Source organism: Mustela lutreola, chromosome 9 (assembly GCF_030435805.1).
Source record: "Mustela lutreola isolate mMusLut2 chromosome 9, mMusLut2.pri, whole genome shotgun sequence".
NCBI classification, from domain to species: domain Eukaryota; kingdom Metazoa; phylum Chordata; class Mammalia; order Carnivora; family Mustelidae; genus Mustela; species Mustela lutreola.
Window position 1 is genome coordinate 124,447,271 of NC_081298.1, and position 16,088 is coordinate 124,463,358.

Here is a 16,088-nt window from a genome sequence, read left to right on the forward strand (position 1 = left end):
ATCTCCTTCCGGACACTGCCACAGTGCCAAATTTAACCCCTGGTAGAGCTGCTCTGGAGAACAGAGTGTATCAGGTGACTCTTTGACAACTTTACTCTGTAGCCCTTCCAGCTTAAGAAAAGATTTAAACACCAAATTGAAGGGGTACAGAGATCGCCACTTCCACCTTCCTGATTTAAAACTTTACTACCTGGGGCGCCTGGATAGCTCAGTCTTCAGTGTCGGACTCTTGATTTCAGCTCACGTCATGATCTCAGGCTTGTGAGATCAAGCACCACGAGGGGCTCCACGCTGGGTATGGAGTCTGTTGAAGATTCTCTCTTTCCCGCTCCCTCTGCCCCACCCATGATTCTATCCCTCTCTAAAACGAAACACAACAGAAAAGGCTTTATTACCTATATGTTGTTAACTGGGGAGTTTAGGATTACGCAGGTGCATAACATTGCTTTAGGGCCTCTGAATCCATCGTGTATGACATTGCAAGGTAATTTCTTAGTTCCTGAGCCCACTTTTCTGTTTTCTCTCCCTCTGTTCTCTTTTCCTTCCATTTATTATTCATTGCTTCCTTCATTCTTTTTCTCTTTTTTAAAAATTTTGTTCACTTACTTAACAGAGTGTCCGCACAGGAGCAGGGGAAGGCTAGAGGGAGAGGGAGCACTCGGCCGTGGGGCTGAATATGGGGCCTGATCCCAAGACCCCAAGATCATGACCTGAACCAAAGGCAGATGCTTAATCAGCTGAGCTACCCAGGCGCCCCCCCCCTTTTTTTAAGATTTTATTTTTAAATAACTGTACACCCCACATGGGGCTCAAACCCACAACTGAGATCAAGAGTCGCATGCTCCTCTGACTGAGCCAGCCAGGCACCCCTGTTCTTTCATTTTCTGTCCATTCTCTATACATGAGCACTGTTAGGACAGAGAATACAAAGATAATTGTCTGTATTCTGTTGTTCCTTAATCAGGATCATTTTAGCAAAGAGCTATATGAAATGACAGTATGATCAGTATATACCACGATTAAAGTAATCACAGAGATTTTCACAAGAGGTACAGGAAGGTAAGGAGAGTGATTAGTTTTACCCTGTATGTATTATGTATTAGCATTGAAGGAGATAATCTCTGAAAACATTTTGTATATCGTAAAGCACTGTGTGAATGGGAGGTGTCATTTTTACCATCAATAGCCTAGGTTAGGTGAGGAAACAAGAGACTAGCTTTGTTTAACACTGTGGAGGTGGGCACGGCAGGTTCAGCCCTCTTTGGGGTTGAGGGAAGCCTCAGGGTGCTCAGAATTGTACCTTACCAAGGTGATTGTGAAGAACCTGTCATCGGGGACCCGGGTGGTACTCAAGTCACACTATGGCTACGAGGTGGAAGAGGTGAAAATCCTCGGAAAGGAACGTTACCTGGTGGCCCACACATCAGACACGTTGCTGCTGGGGGACCTGAACACTAATCGCCTTAGTGAGGTAGGAACCCCAGGTGAAGGGGCGGGGAATGGAGCATCGTGAGCTGCTACTTCCAGGGAACCCGGGTCCCTAAGGGGGAAGATCTCTAAGGAAAAGCTCTAAGATGCTGGCGTTGGAGACCTGGGGGACCTGGGAGTGAGACCCTGGAGATTTAGAATCCTAGAATGGGAATTCCCACTGTTGGACTGTTTTTACAGCATCTCTCAGAAGCCTAGAAGCCTAGGGCAGAATGTGACACAGCACCCCACTTGTGGAACATCAGGGCCTTCCTACACTCCTTCTCTCTGCCCCCTACCCTGTCCTTCTCTCAGCATTGTCTTGGATACTTACCCACATTGTTCTTATGTCCTCTCCCTCTTTTACAGGTGGCTTGGCAGGGATCTGGTGGCAATGAGAAGTATTTCTTTGAAAATGAAAATGTGAGTAGAGCTTGATTGACTGACCATCACCATCTCATTCAACCTCCTAGCTAAGAGAGAGCAGAGAAAGAAAGGAGGGCGAGATAGGCAGAGGAACAGAATAAAGAACAGAATAAAAGGGAGTCACTTTGCACTGACGAGACATCTCCCTCTACTACTGTTGACCGTGCAGACTTCCTCATGCAAACTTCCCACCACGTGACAGTCCCTTCATCCCCAGGTGTGCATGATCTTCAATGCTGGAGAGCTAACCCTGGTGGAATATGGGAGTAATGATACCTTGGGTTCTGTGCGTACTGAATTCATGAACCCCCACCTCATCAGGTAACCCCACAAGGTTCTCTAAATTTTTGAAACCCAGAGAAGTCCCTTCTAACCTCTAACTCCTGTATCCTCAAGATTAATCTAAAAACTTCGTCCCCTATGGTACTTTGGGGCCCTTGCTCAACATCCCGATGACCCAAGTCCATTCTGCCTTACCTCACCCTTCGTGTTTCAGTGTCCGTATTAATGAGCGGCGTCAACGAGGGATGGAAGACAATAAGAAATTGGCTTATCTTGTTGATATTAAGACTATTGCTATCGGTAAGACTCTCTCATAATTCTGATAACAAAACAGAGGTTTATAGATGCTTCCATATCACAGGGGTATGTAGAGTGGAGAATGCAGGAATCTGAGAGGCACCAGGTAAATGTATGGCCCTGCTCTCACAGAGGATGTGGGAAGTGTTCTAATCCACGTGTGTGAGTCTGCGTCTAGCTGTAGAGATACAGATACACTGTTGCGCATATCAGCTTGTCCCTGTAATTATTCATGCTCTTTAGGCATGTATCTTAGGGCTAGGAATTGTGAACTGTATGTAGAGCGGAACCATTAGTAAATTTATGAATTTTCCTGTTTAGACGTAGGACATAGGATAATGGACTGTTCGAACCAAAAGGGAACTTATTTTCTGTAGAGTTTGACATTGGTAGCCAGTGAGGACAACATTTATTTGAATTTCACAAGTGCTCACATAAATAAATACACCTTATTTTATGTATTAATAATTAACTCTGGGGACACCTGGGTGGCTCAGTCAATTAAGAGCCTGCCTTCGGCTCAGGTCATGATTCCAGAGTCCTGGGATCAAGTCCCACATTAGGCTTCTTGCTCAGCAGGGAGCCTGCTTGTCCCTCTGCTTTCTGCTCTCCCTGCTTGTGTACTCACTCTCTCTGACAAATAAATAAAATCTCTTGAAAAAAATTAACTCTGTCATGAAATGTTTCAAGCATAGAAAAATGTATTTAGAGCAGCACAGTATTCCCTATGATGTATAGAGAATAGCATATCCATATAGTGTCGTTAAGAACAAGGGTCTAGAGTCAAACGTCCCCACTTCTGCAATTATACCTGTGCGATCTTAGGTCAGTTTCTTAACCTTTCTGTATCTCAATTTCCTCATCCACAAAATGGGGATAAAAATTGTACCTGCCTCATATGAAAAGCACTTAGACTAATGTCTGGCCCATAATAAACACCTAATAAATGTTAGCTATTAATAATAATACTATTATTACTTGTGTACCATACCTAGTTCTTTTTTTTTTTTTTTAAGATTTTATTCATTTATTTGACAGACGAAGATCACAAGTAGGCAGAAAGGCAGGCAGAGAGAGGAGGAAGCAGACTCCCCACTGAGCAGAGAGCCTGATGTGGGGCTCGATTCCAGGACCTTGAGATCATGACCTGAGCCGAAGGCAGAGGCTTTAACCCACTGAGCCACCCAGCCCCCCCCCACCATCCGTAGTTCTATCATGTCCTGATCTTTCATTATATTTACTTCAGATCTTTTATTCTCCTCTTACTGAGGGACATGGAAGTTGTTGGTTTTTCACCGTTTCCAGTGTTTTGGTTCTCTCAGGTTTACACCTAGATTGGAACTGCTGAATCATAGAAGAGGTACATCTGTAATTTCGCTAAATCTTCCAAATTGCTCTCCAAAGAGATTGTACCAATTTACATTCCCACCAGCAGTTAGAAGTCCCAGTGTTCTGCATCCTCTCCAATACTTGAAATTGCCCGACTTCATAATTTTGGCTCAATCTGACTTATGTGAAATAATACTTCATTGTATTCATTTTTGTTGTTGTTCATTTGTTTATTGGTGTTGGATTTGTTCTTCTGCATTTTGCCAGTTCTTATCCCTCGCCTATTTTTAAAATCAGGCTGTATTTTCCCTCTTGACTTGAAGGAGTTCTGTGTATATGCACATCTAGCCTTGGATGGTCATTTGTGTTGCGGATATTTTGTCTCGGCCTCTTTTAGAGTTCAGACATTTCTAATTTTTTTTTTTAAGATTTTATTTATTTATTTGACAGAGAGAGATCACAAGTAGGCAGAGAGGCAGGCAGAGAGAAAGAGAGGAGGAAGCAGGCTCCCTGATGAGCAGAGAGCCCGATGCGGGACTCGATCCCAGGACCCTGAGATCATGACCTGAGCGGAAGGCAGAGGCTTAACCTACTGAGCCACCCAGGTGCCCCTGGACATTTCTAATTTTAATGTAGTTCATTTAGTCACTTTTTAAGAAATAGTTTGTGATTTTTTTTTTTAAGATTTTATTTATTTATTTGACAGAGAGAGAGAGAGATCCAAGTAGGCAGAGTGGCAAGCAGAGAAAGAGGGGAAAGCAGGCTCCCTGCCAAGCAGAGAGCCTGATGCTGGGCTCGATTCCAGGACCCTGAGATCATGACCTGAGCCGAAGGCAGAGTCTTTAACCCAGGTGCCCCTAGTTTGTGATTTTTGAGGTCTCGTTTAAGAAGTTTCCCTGGGGCACCTGACTGACTGAGCCAGAGGAGCATGTGACTCTTGATCTCAGGATCGTGAGTTTGAGCCCCAAGCTGGGTGTAGAGTTAAATGAATAAATAAATAAATAAAACTTTAAAAAAAGAAAAAGTTTCCTACTCCCTCCTATGTTTTAATATTTTTAGATTTTGCTTGTCACCTGGAATTAATTTTTGTGCATAATGTAGGTGTGGCTCATATTTTACTTTTTCCATGTTAAACCGTTTATTGGAAATCCGTTCTGTACTCACTGATTCGTAATGTCACCTCTTATAAATCAAGTTTCCAAATACATATGGGTCTGTTCTTAAGATACTTTTACAGTTCATGAGCTTTATGTTTCACATCCAACTGTTGAGTTGTAATGGAAATGGTGTAGTGTGGTGGCCCATGTTCCAGGGGCAGTAATGAGCTGTGAGACTTTGGACAAGTCATCCCACTACACAGGGCTCGTCTTCAAAAGTATAAAAAACAGAGAATAACAGAGTTCTTCTCTTAACCTTTTTTCATTAGTGACCCCTTTGAGGATCTAATTAAAATCATAGATCCTGGGGCGCCTGGGTGGCTCCGTTGGTTAGGCGACTGCCTTCAGCTCCGGTTGTGATCCTTGAGTCCAGCTTTGGGCTTCCTGCCCGGCAGGGAGTCTCCTTCTCCCTCTGACCCTCCCCCCTCTCATGCTCTGTCTCTCTCTCTCTTCCTCTCAAATAAATAAATCTTTTTTAAAAAATCACAGATCCTGGGACGCCTGGGTGGCTCAGTTGGTTGGACGACTGCCTTCGGCTCAGGTCATGATCCTGGAGTCCCGGGATCGAGTTCCGCATCGGGCTCCCAGCTCCACGGGGAGTCTGCTTCTCTCTCTGACCTTCTCCTCGCTCATGCTCTCTCTCACTGTCTCTCTCTCAAATTAAAAAAAAAAATCACAGATCCTTTCCCAGAAAAATATACATAAACATATAATTTTGTATATAATTTCAGGATGTTCACAGAGATAGGGTCCCACAGCTCTAGTATTCTGTGATTCTACTTATAAATTGAGACATTGAAACATGGCTTTATCAAGGTGGCTTTTAATTAAAGGAAATTTCATTTTTAATTTGGTCTTCCCAGCTGTGTACATCAGCTGGCATTTGGTCTTGAGCTTCAGCACGGATCACGGCGGGACGTTGTGCATCGGTAACATATACAAACAAGAGCTGTGGATGCGCCATGTTCAGGGGACTCCCTGAAAGCATCCTAGCCAGTCCTTAAGTGTGATCCTGTCTTACATTGTCTGCAAAATTCACACCAAACTAAAAGACTGATCCTCAGCACTCTCAGCCTGACTTTAATCAGAGGTTCCTTCTGTTTTGTCTGTGTGCCTTCTCCACTCTTTGCCCCTCGGGGTTCTTAACATCAGTGACACTCAAAATGCAGGGAACTCCTTGCAGCAAATATGTTCATGGAGGTCATTTCATCCATCAGCTTTCTCTTCATGGTTGTGCTGGAACTGGGGCTCTTCCTTAAAGTGCTCAGTGCTGCCTTCCAGAGGATTTCTTGAGTAACAGATGCCCGTTGCTTTGATGTGTTCTGATCTGCTATGAGACAACTCCAAGATCCCAGAGAGGAATCTCATTTCTTGATGGATCTGGACCTTTTGAGTTAGCTACAGAGTTAAAAATCTCTACAATTTTAGTAGAAATCTAGTATTATAAGCATCTTAGCAAAATTATGTCATAATTCCTCATACCCTATACTTGTGCATTCTTAAAGCCTAACATAATCATCAAAGGCAAGACTTTTGCAGGCTGCCTTGTGTCCTGTATATGATTCTGTGGAATCTGTCTTCTTAACCCTGTCTCTTTTACTTTGTAGTGGATCTGACTGGTGGCTACAACATTGGCACCATCAGCCACGAAAGCCGTGTGGATTGGCTGGAACTTAATGAAACGGGGCACAAGCTTCTCTTCAGGGACCGGAAACTTCGTGTAAGAAGGGTTACTAAGGCCTTAGCCATTGAGTAGTCCCTAGAGGATGTGGTACTACCTGCTGCCAGAGATTGCAGGGGGCAGGATGGGCATAATTTCTTGGTGCACTATGCCATTAACATAGCAAAAGGCACAGAAGAATCAACGTTGTGTCTGTTATCACAGCCCATCTGTTACTGTAGCCCATACCTTAAGAAGATGGTATTGTGATGGCACCAAAGCTGAGAGGGAAATTTGGGAGCTGGTTTCTCTGTTACTGTTCACAAATCTGTGCCCTCGTGAGACTGCCTCACCCCCGCTTGCCTGGCTGAACTTTACCCACACCTGTTGCAGCATTCGTCAGCTACACGTACCCCACAGCGTTACGGCTGGCTCGACAGTCTCCCCCGAACTCCTTATTGACTCTGATCTCAATATAGTATCACCAGAGAGCTCCACCTTGAGGGCAAAGAGACTGGTGATTTTTCATTTCATGTTCATTGTGATGTGAAAGCCACATCGCTGATTTCCAGACCATTTAATATGCGTGGTGGCCTTACTTTTGTGATCCAGTCTGGCAACTCTGGCCCAGAGTTAAACTCTAAGAACGAAAGTCTGACCTTCACCTAACTTAAATTTCTGGGTGTAGCTCTGGGCTCACTTGGTCATCTCTTAGGGCCAGAGTCAGGATGTACCAAGTCAACATAAACGTTGAGCATTGCAGGCTAGTAAGCTTTGAAATTCAGCATCTGCCTGACTGGTGGGTCAGCTCGCCACATTTCATTAGAGAAATGGTTGATATCAGAAGCCACCCCATAGCCCCCTCTGATTGCGCTGTCCACCTCTTCCTTCCACAGTTGCATCTATACGATATTGAAAGCTGCTCTAAGACGATGATCCTCAACTTTTGCTCCTACGTGCAGTGGGTCCCAGGAAGTGACGTGCTGGTGGCTCAGAACCGAAACAGCCTGTGTGTGTGGTACAACATTGAGGCACCCGAGAGGGTCACCACATCCTCTATTAGGGTACGTCGGTGCCAGGGGACCTCAGACATAGTGTCCCACCACTCAGTTAGGGCCCTGAGGAAGCTCCAAAGTTTATTTGGTTTTCTCTGGCCCACCATGCATCATCTCTGTGATAGAGTCAGCAAGTAAAGCTTACCCACAGTGCGCGAGGCCCCAGAACCGTCCTTGATCAGATTCCTGACATTGTATCCTGTCCTCTCTATTATAGTGGCCCTGGGAATTCACCAGGTCATAATGAGTTCTCTTAGGCTAGAAGAGCCCCCATAGTGGGGGCAGTTCTGTCAGTTCTGGGTGAGGATTCTCTGTTGTAAGCTGTTCTGTTCAGAGCCATTTTTTTTTATCAGACCGAAGATCAGTCACTCTGCTGTCCCACCAGCATCACGTACATTCCAGTGACCTTCCAGAATCTGGGAGGGAAAACGAGAGGCCCCTGTGCTAGGCTAGGTTGACTGGTGTGGGTCCAGAGCGAGCATGTGATAGTTCTTTTTGTCTTTTTTCTATATCTCTTCTTTCCCTCCTTTCTTTCCTCATTTTAGACTAATTAAGTTTGGCGCTTGGGGGTTGTTCTGTCCTTTCTTAAACAAATTTTTCCACAGTTTTGCTTTGGAGGTCATACATTTGATTCCTATAGTGGTTCCCCTTGGAAGTTTACCATACCCTTAAATTGAATAGTTTCTTATTTAGCATCTGACCCCTGGCAAATGATACAAGGAGCTGAACTTTGATTAACTCCCCCTTGCCATTATTGCCCAGTATTTTTTTATCCCCAAAGTGAAATGTTATTCTTTTACACAGCCAGAATTTGGTTACATTTACCGTCATGGTGCCAGTTTCTCTGCTCACTCTTTCTTTTTGCATTGCTGATCTTCGCTCTGGAGTTACCTCCTTGAGAGAAAGTGTTTAAAGATAAATCCTCAGTTTCTCAAAATTACTGAAATGGAATTATCTGAAAATGTTTTTATTTGGCGTGTTCTTGAAAGAACAATTGACAGTTTTTCTTAGTCTTTTGCAAATACTGTCTTCCCATTGACTGACCCCCTTAGTTCTGAGAAGTTTATTCACAGCTCCTTGTGTTGTCCTGTTGCTTTTTAAAAAAATATTTTATTTATTTATTTGAGAGAGCAAGGGGAGGGGCAGAAGGAGAAGCAGACTCCCCCTGAGCAGGGACGGATTGGTGGGGGGCTTAATCCCATAACTCCCTCCAGGATTGTGACCTGAACCTAAGGCAGAGTCTTACCCTTCTGAGCCACCCAGGCGTCCCTGTCGTGTTGGTTTTAGAGTCTTTTTCTTTTTTCAGCATTTTGAAGCTTCGGTACATTATGTCTGCATATAAATGTCCTTCTGCTTAACTATGCTCATTGTGTATGCGCACGCGCACGCGTTTGTGTGTGTGTGTGTGAGTGTGTGTGTGTGTGTTCCATCTGTGAGGACACCTTGTTCCTCAGCCGTGAGCTCTTTAAATGTTGCTGCTTCTCTCGAAATCTCTTTCTCACCCTCAGAACTCTAATTTGGTATGTGTTCCGTTTCTTGTCCTGTCTTTGTGCCTCTATAACCTCTTACTCTTCCTTCCTCCTTCTCGCTCCGTGCTACATTCTGGATAATTCCTTAAGAAACATCTTGCAAGGTGTGCCTGGGTGGCTTGGCCCTTAAGTGTCTGCCTTTGGCTCAGGTCATGATCCCGGGGTCCTGGGATCGAGCCCCTGCATGGGGTTCCCTGCTCAGCAGGAAGCCTGTTTCTGCCTCTTCCACTCTCCCATCCCCTTGCCTGTTTCCCTCTCTCTCTGTCAAATAAATAAATAAATATAATTTTTAAAAAATTATTTAAAAAAAAAGAAACATCTTGCAAGTCAGGGGTTCGCTTTCACCATCGTCTCATCTGCTATTGAAATCACCCACTGAGTTTTCTTACTTCAAATATTGAATTTTTCATACAGTTTTATTTGGTTCTTTCTCTAGTCTGCCTGGTCATTTTTTCTAGTATATTTGCTGCTGAAGTGAACACAATGTGGCCATTTTTTAGAGTCTCTTGTCCCTTGCTTAATGTTTCATTCCATCTCTTAGGTCTTTAAACATTTTACAGTTCTTTCATATTCCATAACTGGTTTCTTCCATAATTGTTATTTTTAATATTAGAAATCCTTGGAGGGCCACAAGTGCTGTAGTTCTTGTTATTGTTTACTCCTTTATGGTGGTTAACTTCTATTTTGGGACCCTTTTTTTATTGGGGGGCTCACGTTACATTGGATATAATTTTTAGAATCTCAAGGGCCTAACATGGGCATGTTTTCCTCTAGAGATGATCAGTGTTTGCTTTTGCAGGAATCGGGCAGACTAATGGCTTTTGTTCCCTTTCCTGAAGAGAGGATCCCAGATTTCATGACTAACACATTCTCAGAATCGCCCCCTCATCCTGCTGGAGGACCCCTGCTTTATTCACCCGCTGCTGTGTTTGCATCAGGGCAACTGTACCCTTTCCGCTTGCTCCCCTGTTTTTTCCTGCTCGGGTTTTAGCTTACCGGCCTTTTCCTTTTTATGTTTTCCTTCCCTTTTCTGTTTTTCTCCTTTTCTTTCTCTTCTTCCCTTCCTTCCTTTTCTTCCCTCCCTCCTGCTTTTCCTTTCCTTTCCTCCCCGCGGGAGACTAGGAAGCAAGCCTAGCGATTTCTTCAGGTGACCTAAGCAATGAAGGTATGCAAAAGTACGGCCCAGGTTAAAGTTGTATTTTAACAGGACTCAAGCCGAAAGCAGAAGTGGTTGCCCACTTTGTCAGTTTACCTGCAGGCATTAGTGCGGGCACAGCTCTGAGTGTCCCGGAAGCTGAGGGCGTCCGTGTAGATAAGGGCTTCTTACCTGCTTGAAGGAAACAAGGGCCACTGGGATTCCCTCAGCGTGTACGCGCTGGGGGGGGTAAGGCCTGTCCATTCTGCAGTGGAGTCGGTGGAGACACTAACCTGGAATTCGGGTGGGGTGGGGGGACTGAAATTTTACAGGGTGATGTGGTAGGTCTGGAGCGGGGCGGTGGGAAGACCGAGGTGATGGTGACCGAAGGTGTGACGACTGTTGCCTACACGCTGGATGAGGGCCTGATCGAGTTTGGAACGGCCATTGATGACGGCAACTACACCCGGTGAGGGGCTGGGCTGACAGCCCCGGGAGGTGGTGGGAGAGGCTGGTTCTGAGGCTGGAGGAGCTGGGATGGGCCAGACAACTGGCCCCGCCACCCCTGCCCATCGCCAGTACTCCTCTGCGCCCTGCTGCACCTGCACTGTTGCTTTCCTTCCTTCTCTCTTCAGGGCCACAGCCTTCTTGGAGACTCTGGAAATGACCCCAGAAACAGAGGCAATGTGGAAAACCTTGAGCAAACTGGCACTCGAGGCAAGGCAGCTCCACATCGCGGAGAGGTGAGGCAGACCAGAAGTGAGGCCAGAGGCCATTTTCGGTGGGTGGGGGGTGTGTGTGTGTGAGACGCTCCTCCCAGTGCTGAGGCACCAGTCCCCTGCCCTTACAACCAGTAATACCTTCCAGGTAGTTATTCCAAACATTCTTCCATCCCAGTTTATAAGATTTTTTTTTGCTTTTGCTTCCCCTATGTAGGTCCCCCTTCAGAGTTTTCACACCCATGCCCTCCAGTCCAGGTGTTGACGTGTATTTCCGAATGCGGCATGGGGTGTAGTTAGTAGGACAGTCTTGGGATTTTAGACTCTTTCGAGTTATCTGGCTCCATTTAACAGCTTGTATAACCATGGGTTAAGTGAGCCTTGCTAAACCTTGGTTTCTCAATTTCCTCTCTGTAAATGGGAGGAATGATAGCATTTACCTCTTGGGGTGGTAAAGAAGAATCATAGGGGCAGTGAAGAAAGTAGGAGAATTCTCAGTGCTCAGTAAATGTCAGCTGCTGCTGTTTTGCCAGGAGTCCTCTTGGATGCTTCCTTTCCCATGGCCCTACAGCTAGACGACCAGCTTGTCTTAGGGCCCTGACCCAGTGTCTTCAGAACACATCCTGAAGCTCTTACTGTCCATCCCAGAACAGACCACACCTCTACCTGCAGTGTCACAAAAGCCTCTTAGTCTCACGGATCCTGTTCTTACACACCTACCATCCATTCATCCCACAATAGCTGAAATCATGTGTTACACCATAAATCAGATTGTGTCCTTTTTTTGCTCAGAACCTTCCAGTAGCTTACTGTTCTACTTAATATAAGATCCACAGCCCATGGCATGTCCTAACTCCTTACACTATTTGGCCTCTGCCCCCTTCATCTTCTAGGTACCCACGTGCCCGTTAGTCTCCAGCCACACTGGCACCCCTTGGGCCCTTTGAGTATTTCAGACTCATTCCTGCCATGGCACCTTACATGCGCTGTTCCCTCTGCCTGGAATAATTTTTCCCCATCTTGCGTGACTGACTTTTTCTTGTACTTAGGTCTTGGCACAAATGTCATCTCCTCAGATAGGCCTTCTCTGAGTTCCAGCTGAACCAGCCCCCTCCGTTACAGTTTATATGTACTGTCAAGCTATTCCATTTCACTCTTCTTTCTCTGGAATATCTTTATTTGCATACTAACTACTTGTGTCCCCCAGAAAGTAAGTTCCCTGAGAGCGAGGCCCTCATCCGAGTATCCCCTTGTGTCTCTAGGGGCAGAAACCGCGCAGCACTTCACCGAGGCTCAGTGTTCAGCTGCTGGGCCGGCGCGTCCACGCTGATCCTTCAGTGATGCTGCTGTTACTATGATTGCTTCCGCCCTGTAGGTGCTTTTCTGCTTTGGGCCATGTAGCAAAAGCTCGATTCCTGCATGAGACCAATGAGATTGCAGACCAAGTGTCTCGGGAATATGCAAGTATTATCCTCCTGAATTATTCAGTCTCTCAAGCAGAGATTTCTCTTCACGCCCAGCCCCACCACCCCTGGCTTTCCAGCCATGGCTCGCGCGCTCTGTTCTGTCCAGGCCACCCCCACCTTCAAGTCAGACCGCTCTGGAATGGCTTGCCAGACCTCATCCTTTAAGCCCCATGAAGGTTTTCAGCTTTCTGGTCCTTTAGCTTCCTCGTCTCTGTCGCCTTCCTGTCTAATAAGCTCACATAGTCTGAATGGCTCCTGCAGTGCTGACAGGATAACCAGAGCCTTCTTCCTGCCCCACAGGGTGGAGAAGGAACGGACTTTTACCAGGTCCGAGCACGCCTAGCCATGCTGGAGAAGAACTACAAGCTGGCTGAGATGATCTTCTTGGAGCAGGTGATGGGAGCAGAGGGACCAGATTCAAGAGGGGAGCTGGGCGGGAGGGGGAGTGAGGCAGCCTGAGGGGAGGAGAGAGCTCCGGGGGAGAGCTTCTAGAAAGGTCGATGCAGCTAAAATGTCACTCCTTCCTTCTGGCTCTGCTCTGCATTAGTCCTTACAGTTATGTCTTTATAAGCTGTTTGCTGCCTCCCCATCTGCCGCCTCCCCCTACCCCAGAGCCTGCCCTGGCCGTGCTTGTGCACACAGGCAAATCCAGGGTTTGTGGGGCCCGAAGTGGATAGAATTTGAGGAGCCCTCCTTAAGAAATAACGCCTTGGAAGGAGCCTATGCAAATGAGGTGCCCTGGGGCTTAACCTCCTTCTGCTTTCTTTCTTTTTTTTTTTTTTAAAGATTTATTTATTTATTTGACAGAGATTACAAGTAGGCAGAGAGGCAGGCAGAGAGAGAGAGGAGGAAGCAGGCTCCCTGCCAAGCAGAGAGCCCGATGCGGGACTCGATCCCAGGACCCTGAGATCATGACCTGAGCCGAAGGCAGCGGCTTAACCCACTGAGCCACCCAGGCGCCCCTTCTTCTGCTTTCTTGATAAATCCGACACTGCTTGTGCATAGGTCAAGGGTGAGGCTTTTAGTCCCCGTGGGCTGGCATCATACCCAGGCTGAGGACAGCCTGCCGATCCATAATGCTCCTCTCACTTCTTGGTGTCCCCCTCTCCTCTCCCCGGGTTCCCTTAGAATGCCGTTGAGGAGGCTATGGACATGTACCAGGAACTGCACCGTTGGGATGAGTGTATCGCTGTGGCTCAGGCCAAGGTACTACCAGTTCTGTCCTCTCCATGGTGCTCGCAGCTCAGTTCCACCAATATCCGAAGCCTCTTCTTACCAAGGAGGCTATAGGAGCTGGAACAGGGTCGGGCTGGGAGTTGGCACAATGGTGACCAGGAGGCTTTCCGTTCTTACAGTGGGATTGGAGAAGCTTGGGAAGCAGTACAGGAAGGAGGGATGTGACTTGTCTTGCCTCTCTTGCATGTCCAGGGGCACCCAGCCCTGGAGAAGCTGCGCCGCAGTTACTACCAGTGGCTGATGGACACACAGCAAGAGGAGCGAGCTGGTGAGCTACAGGAGAGCCAGGGGGATGGACTAGCAGCCATCAGCCTCTACCTCAAAGCCGGGCTCCCTGCCAAAGCTGCCCGGCTGGTGCTGGCCCAGGAGGAACTGCTAGCTAACACCGAGCTGGTAGAAAACATCACTGCAGCCCTTATCAAGGGGGAGCTGTATGAAAGGGTATGGCTGGCTTCCCGTTCCTGTCCCTCCTCTCCAGGACTCAGCGCTCCCTCCTACCCAGGGGAGTCCTGGAGTGCATAACCCCCCAGAACTGGTGGCTGAGTCTCCACCTTTGGGGGCTGATACTTGATTCTTAGTGTAGTAGGGTAATTGTTGTAGTCACGTGGTATGTGTCAACAGGCAGGTGATCTCTTTGAGAAGATTCGAAACCCAGAGCGGGCCCTGGAGTGCTACTGTAAAGGCAGCGCATTCATGAAAGGTACTGCCCCGGACAACCCAGCCTTCCCTGTTAGAGTCTTGCCCGAATAATGCCCCTGCACCAATTTTGTGCACCTGTTCTGGTGGATCGGCTCAGTTCTCCATCCCTCCACTTGTCGCCTATTTTCCACACCCCATTTCCCGGAGTCCCGTCCCTGGAAGGCTTAGCTGAGTGCCCTCTCTGTCCCTGGCAGCGGTGGAGCTGGCTCGGTTGGCATTCCCAGTGGAGGTGATGAGACTGGAAGAGGCCTGGGGGGATCATTTGGTGCAGCAGAAGCAGCTCGATGCAGCCATTAATCACTACATTGAAGCCAGGTAGAGGGGTGCAAAGGCGACTGGGTGTGAGGTCCAAAGTGATGGGGCAAGTAAGGGCACCGAGGCTCCGAGAGAGATGGCACCATGTAGGTTGGAGTAGGCTTGAGGTGTCTCCCTACCTCTACCTGTCTTCCTCTTGCCTCATACGCACGGATGCCTTTCCCAACTCTGCCAGGTGCTCCATTAAGGCAATTGAAGCTGCCCTGGGCGCCCGCCAGTGGAAGAAGGCCATTTATATATTAGATCTACAGGACCGGAACACTGCGTCCAAATACTATCCCCGCGTGGCCCAACACTATGCATCTCTGCAGGAGTATGAGGTGAGGAAAGTCCCTTGCTGGAGCTGGAGGCAACGCAGTACCGAATGAGAAGAGAACCCAGAACCGGAAGTGGGGGCCCCTCACCAAATCCTTCTTTCTGGGTCCAGCAGCACCAGCCACCATGAGCGAGAAGAAAAGCAGTTTACTTCCCTTATTTCATTCCAACATAACATAGAGCCCTCTCCCAGACCTAAAAAGCGAGTCTCCAGCTCTCTTCCTATGGAACTCCATGGAAGTTCCTATGTGGAATTGCCCTGTGTTGCAGAAGTATGAGGTCCTTTTAGGTCCTTTTAAACTGCCTGTTGTATTTTCCCCATTCTGGTTTTGGCTGTTTTGTTTTTGTTTTCAAAACAGTGGAGGGTGTGAGACACCATAGCCCTCTTTTCTTCTGTGTTGTGGACTAAGGACCCGTCCCCTCCCCGCCAGGTTTGCTCTGCCCCCTGCAGGCCGCTCTAACGCTCTTGCTCTAATGCTCTTGCTCCCGGCCTTTTGTATCTGCTGTCTCGAGCACAGATTGCGGAGGAGCTGTACGTTAAGGGAGACCGAACAAAAGATGCAATAGACATGTACACTCGGGCCGGCCGCTGGGAGCAAGCCCACAAGGTAGAGAGCGGGGTGCGGTTCGTCTAAGGGCTCCACCTCTCTGGGGCCATCCCCACTTTCCTTGGGCTCTGATGTCCCCTCTTCACCGGCCTCCTTGAAAGCTGAGAAAGAGCACCAAAATAGAAAAGTCTGGAGCACTTGGATACCTAGCCACAGGGAAAGGCAAGGATGAAGAGGCCTTTGCTCCAAACCTGTAATTCCAAAGCAAGCAGAAGGGTTTGGGAGCTGGGGAGCCCCAAATGCCCCTCCCCAAGTTGTAGTCACAGCGGCAACTTCGTTCCCTGCCTGCGCCCAGAACCCGGTGGGTACGGCATGAGCACGGGAGTGGGAACACGTGCCCCAGCACAGGGCATCTCTGGCCTTTCTGCCTGAGCAGAATATAGTCCTGACTCT

At 47.5% G+C, this 16,088-nt stretch overlaps 1 protein-coding gene across 6 annotated transcripts in view; it reads left to right on the plus strand.

The window, feature by feature from the left end:
• Positions 1-16,088, plus strand: part of IFT172 (intraflagellar transport 172) — a 34,033-nt gene that overhangs the window by 7,782 nt on the left and 10,163 nt on the right. For all 6 annotated transcript variants that reach the window (XM_059188765.1, XM_059188769.1, XM_059188766.1 and 3 more), the window contains 16 exons: positions 1,310-1,471; positions 1,837-1,890; positions 2,111-2,214; positions 2,390-2,475; positions 6,566-6,678; positions 7,515-7,682; positions 10,670-10,806; positions 10,973-11,080; positions 12,432-12,516; positions 12,823-12,915; positions 13,651-13,728; positions 13,951-14,199; positions 14,380-14,458; positions 14,652-14,772; positions 14,948-15,092; positions 15,606-15,695. In XM_059188765.1, coding sequence (XP_059044748.1) covers positions 1,310-1,471; positions 1,837-1,890; positions 2,111-2,214; positions 2,390-2,475; positions 6,566-6,678; positions 7,515-7,682; positions 10,670-10,806; positions 10,973-11,080; positions 12,432-12,516; positions 12,823-12,915; positions 13,651-13,728; positions 13,951-14,199; positions 14,380-14,458; positions 14,652-14,772; positions 14,948-15,092; positions 15,606-15,695 — 1,872 coding nt within the window. The remainder of the gene's footprint in view (positions 1-1,309; positions 1,472-1,836; positions 1,891-2,110; positions 2,215-2,389; positions 2,476-6,565; positions 6,679-7,514; positions 7,683-10,669; positions 10,807-10,972; positions 11,081-12,431; positions 12,517-12,822; positions 12,916-13,650; positions 13,729-13,950; positions 14,200-14,379; positions 14,459-14,651; positions 14,773-14,947; positions 15,093-15,605; positions 15,696-16,088) is intronic.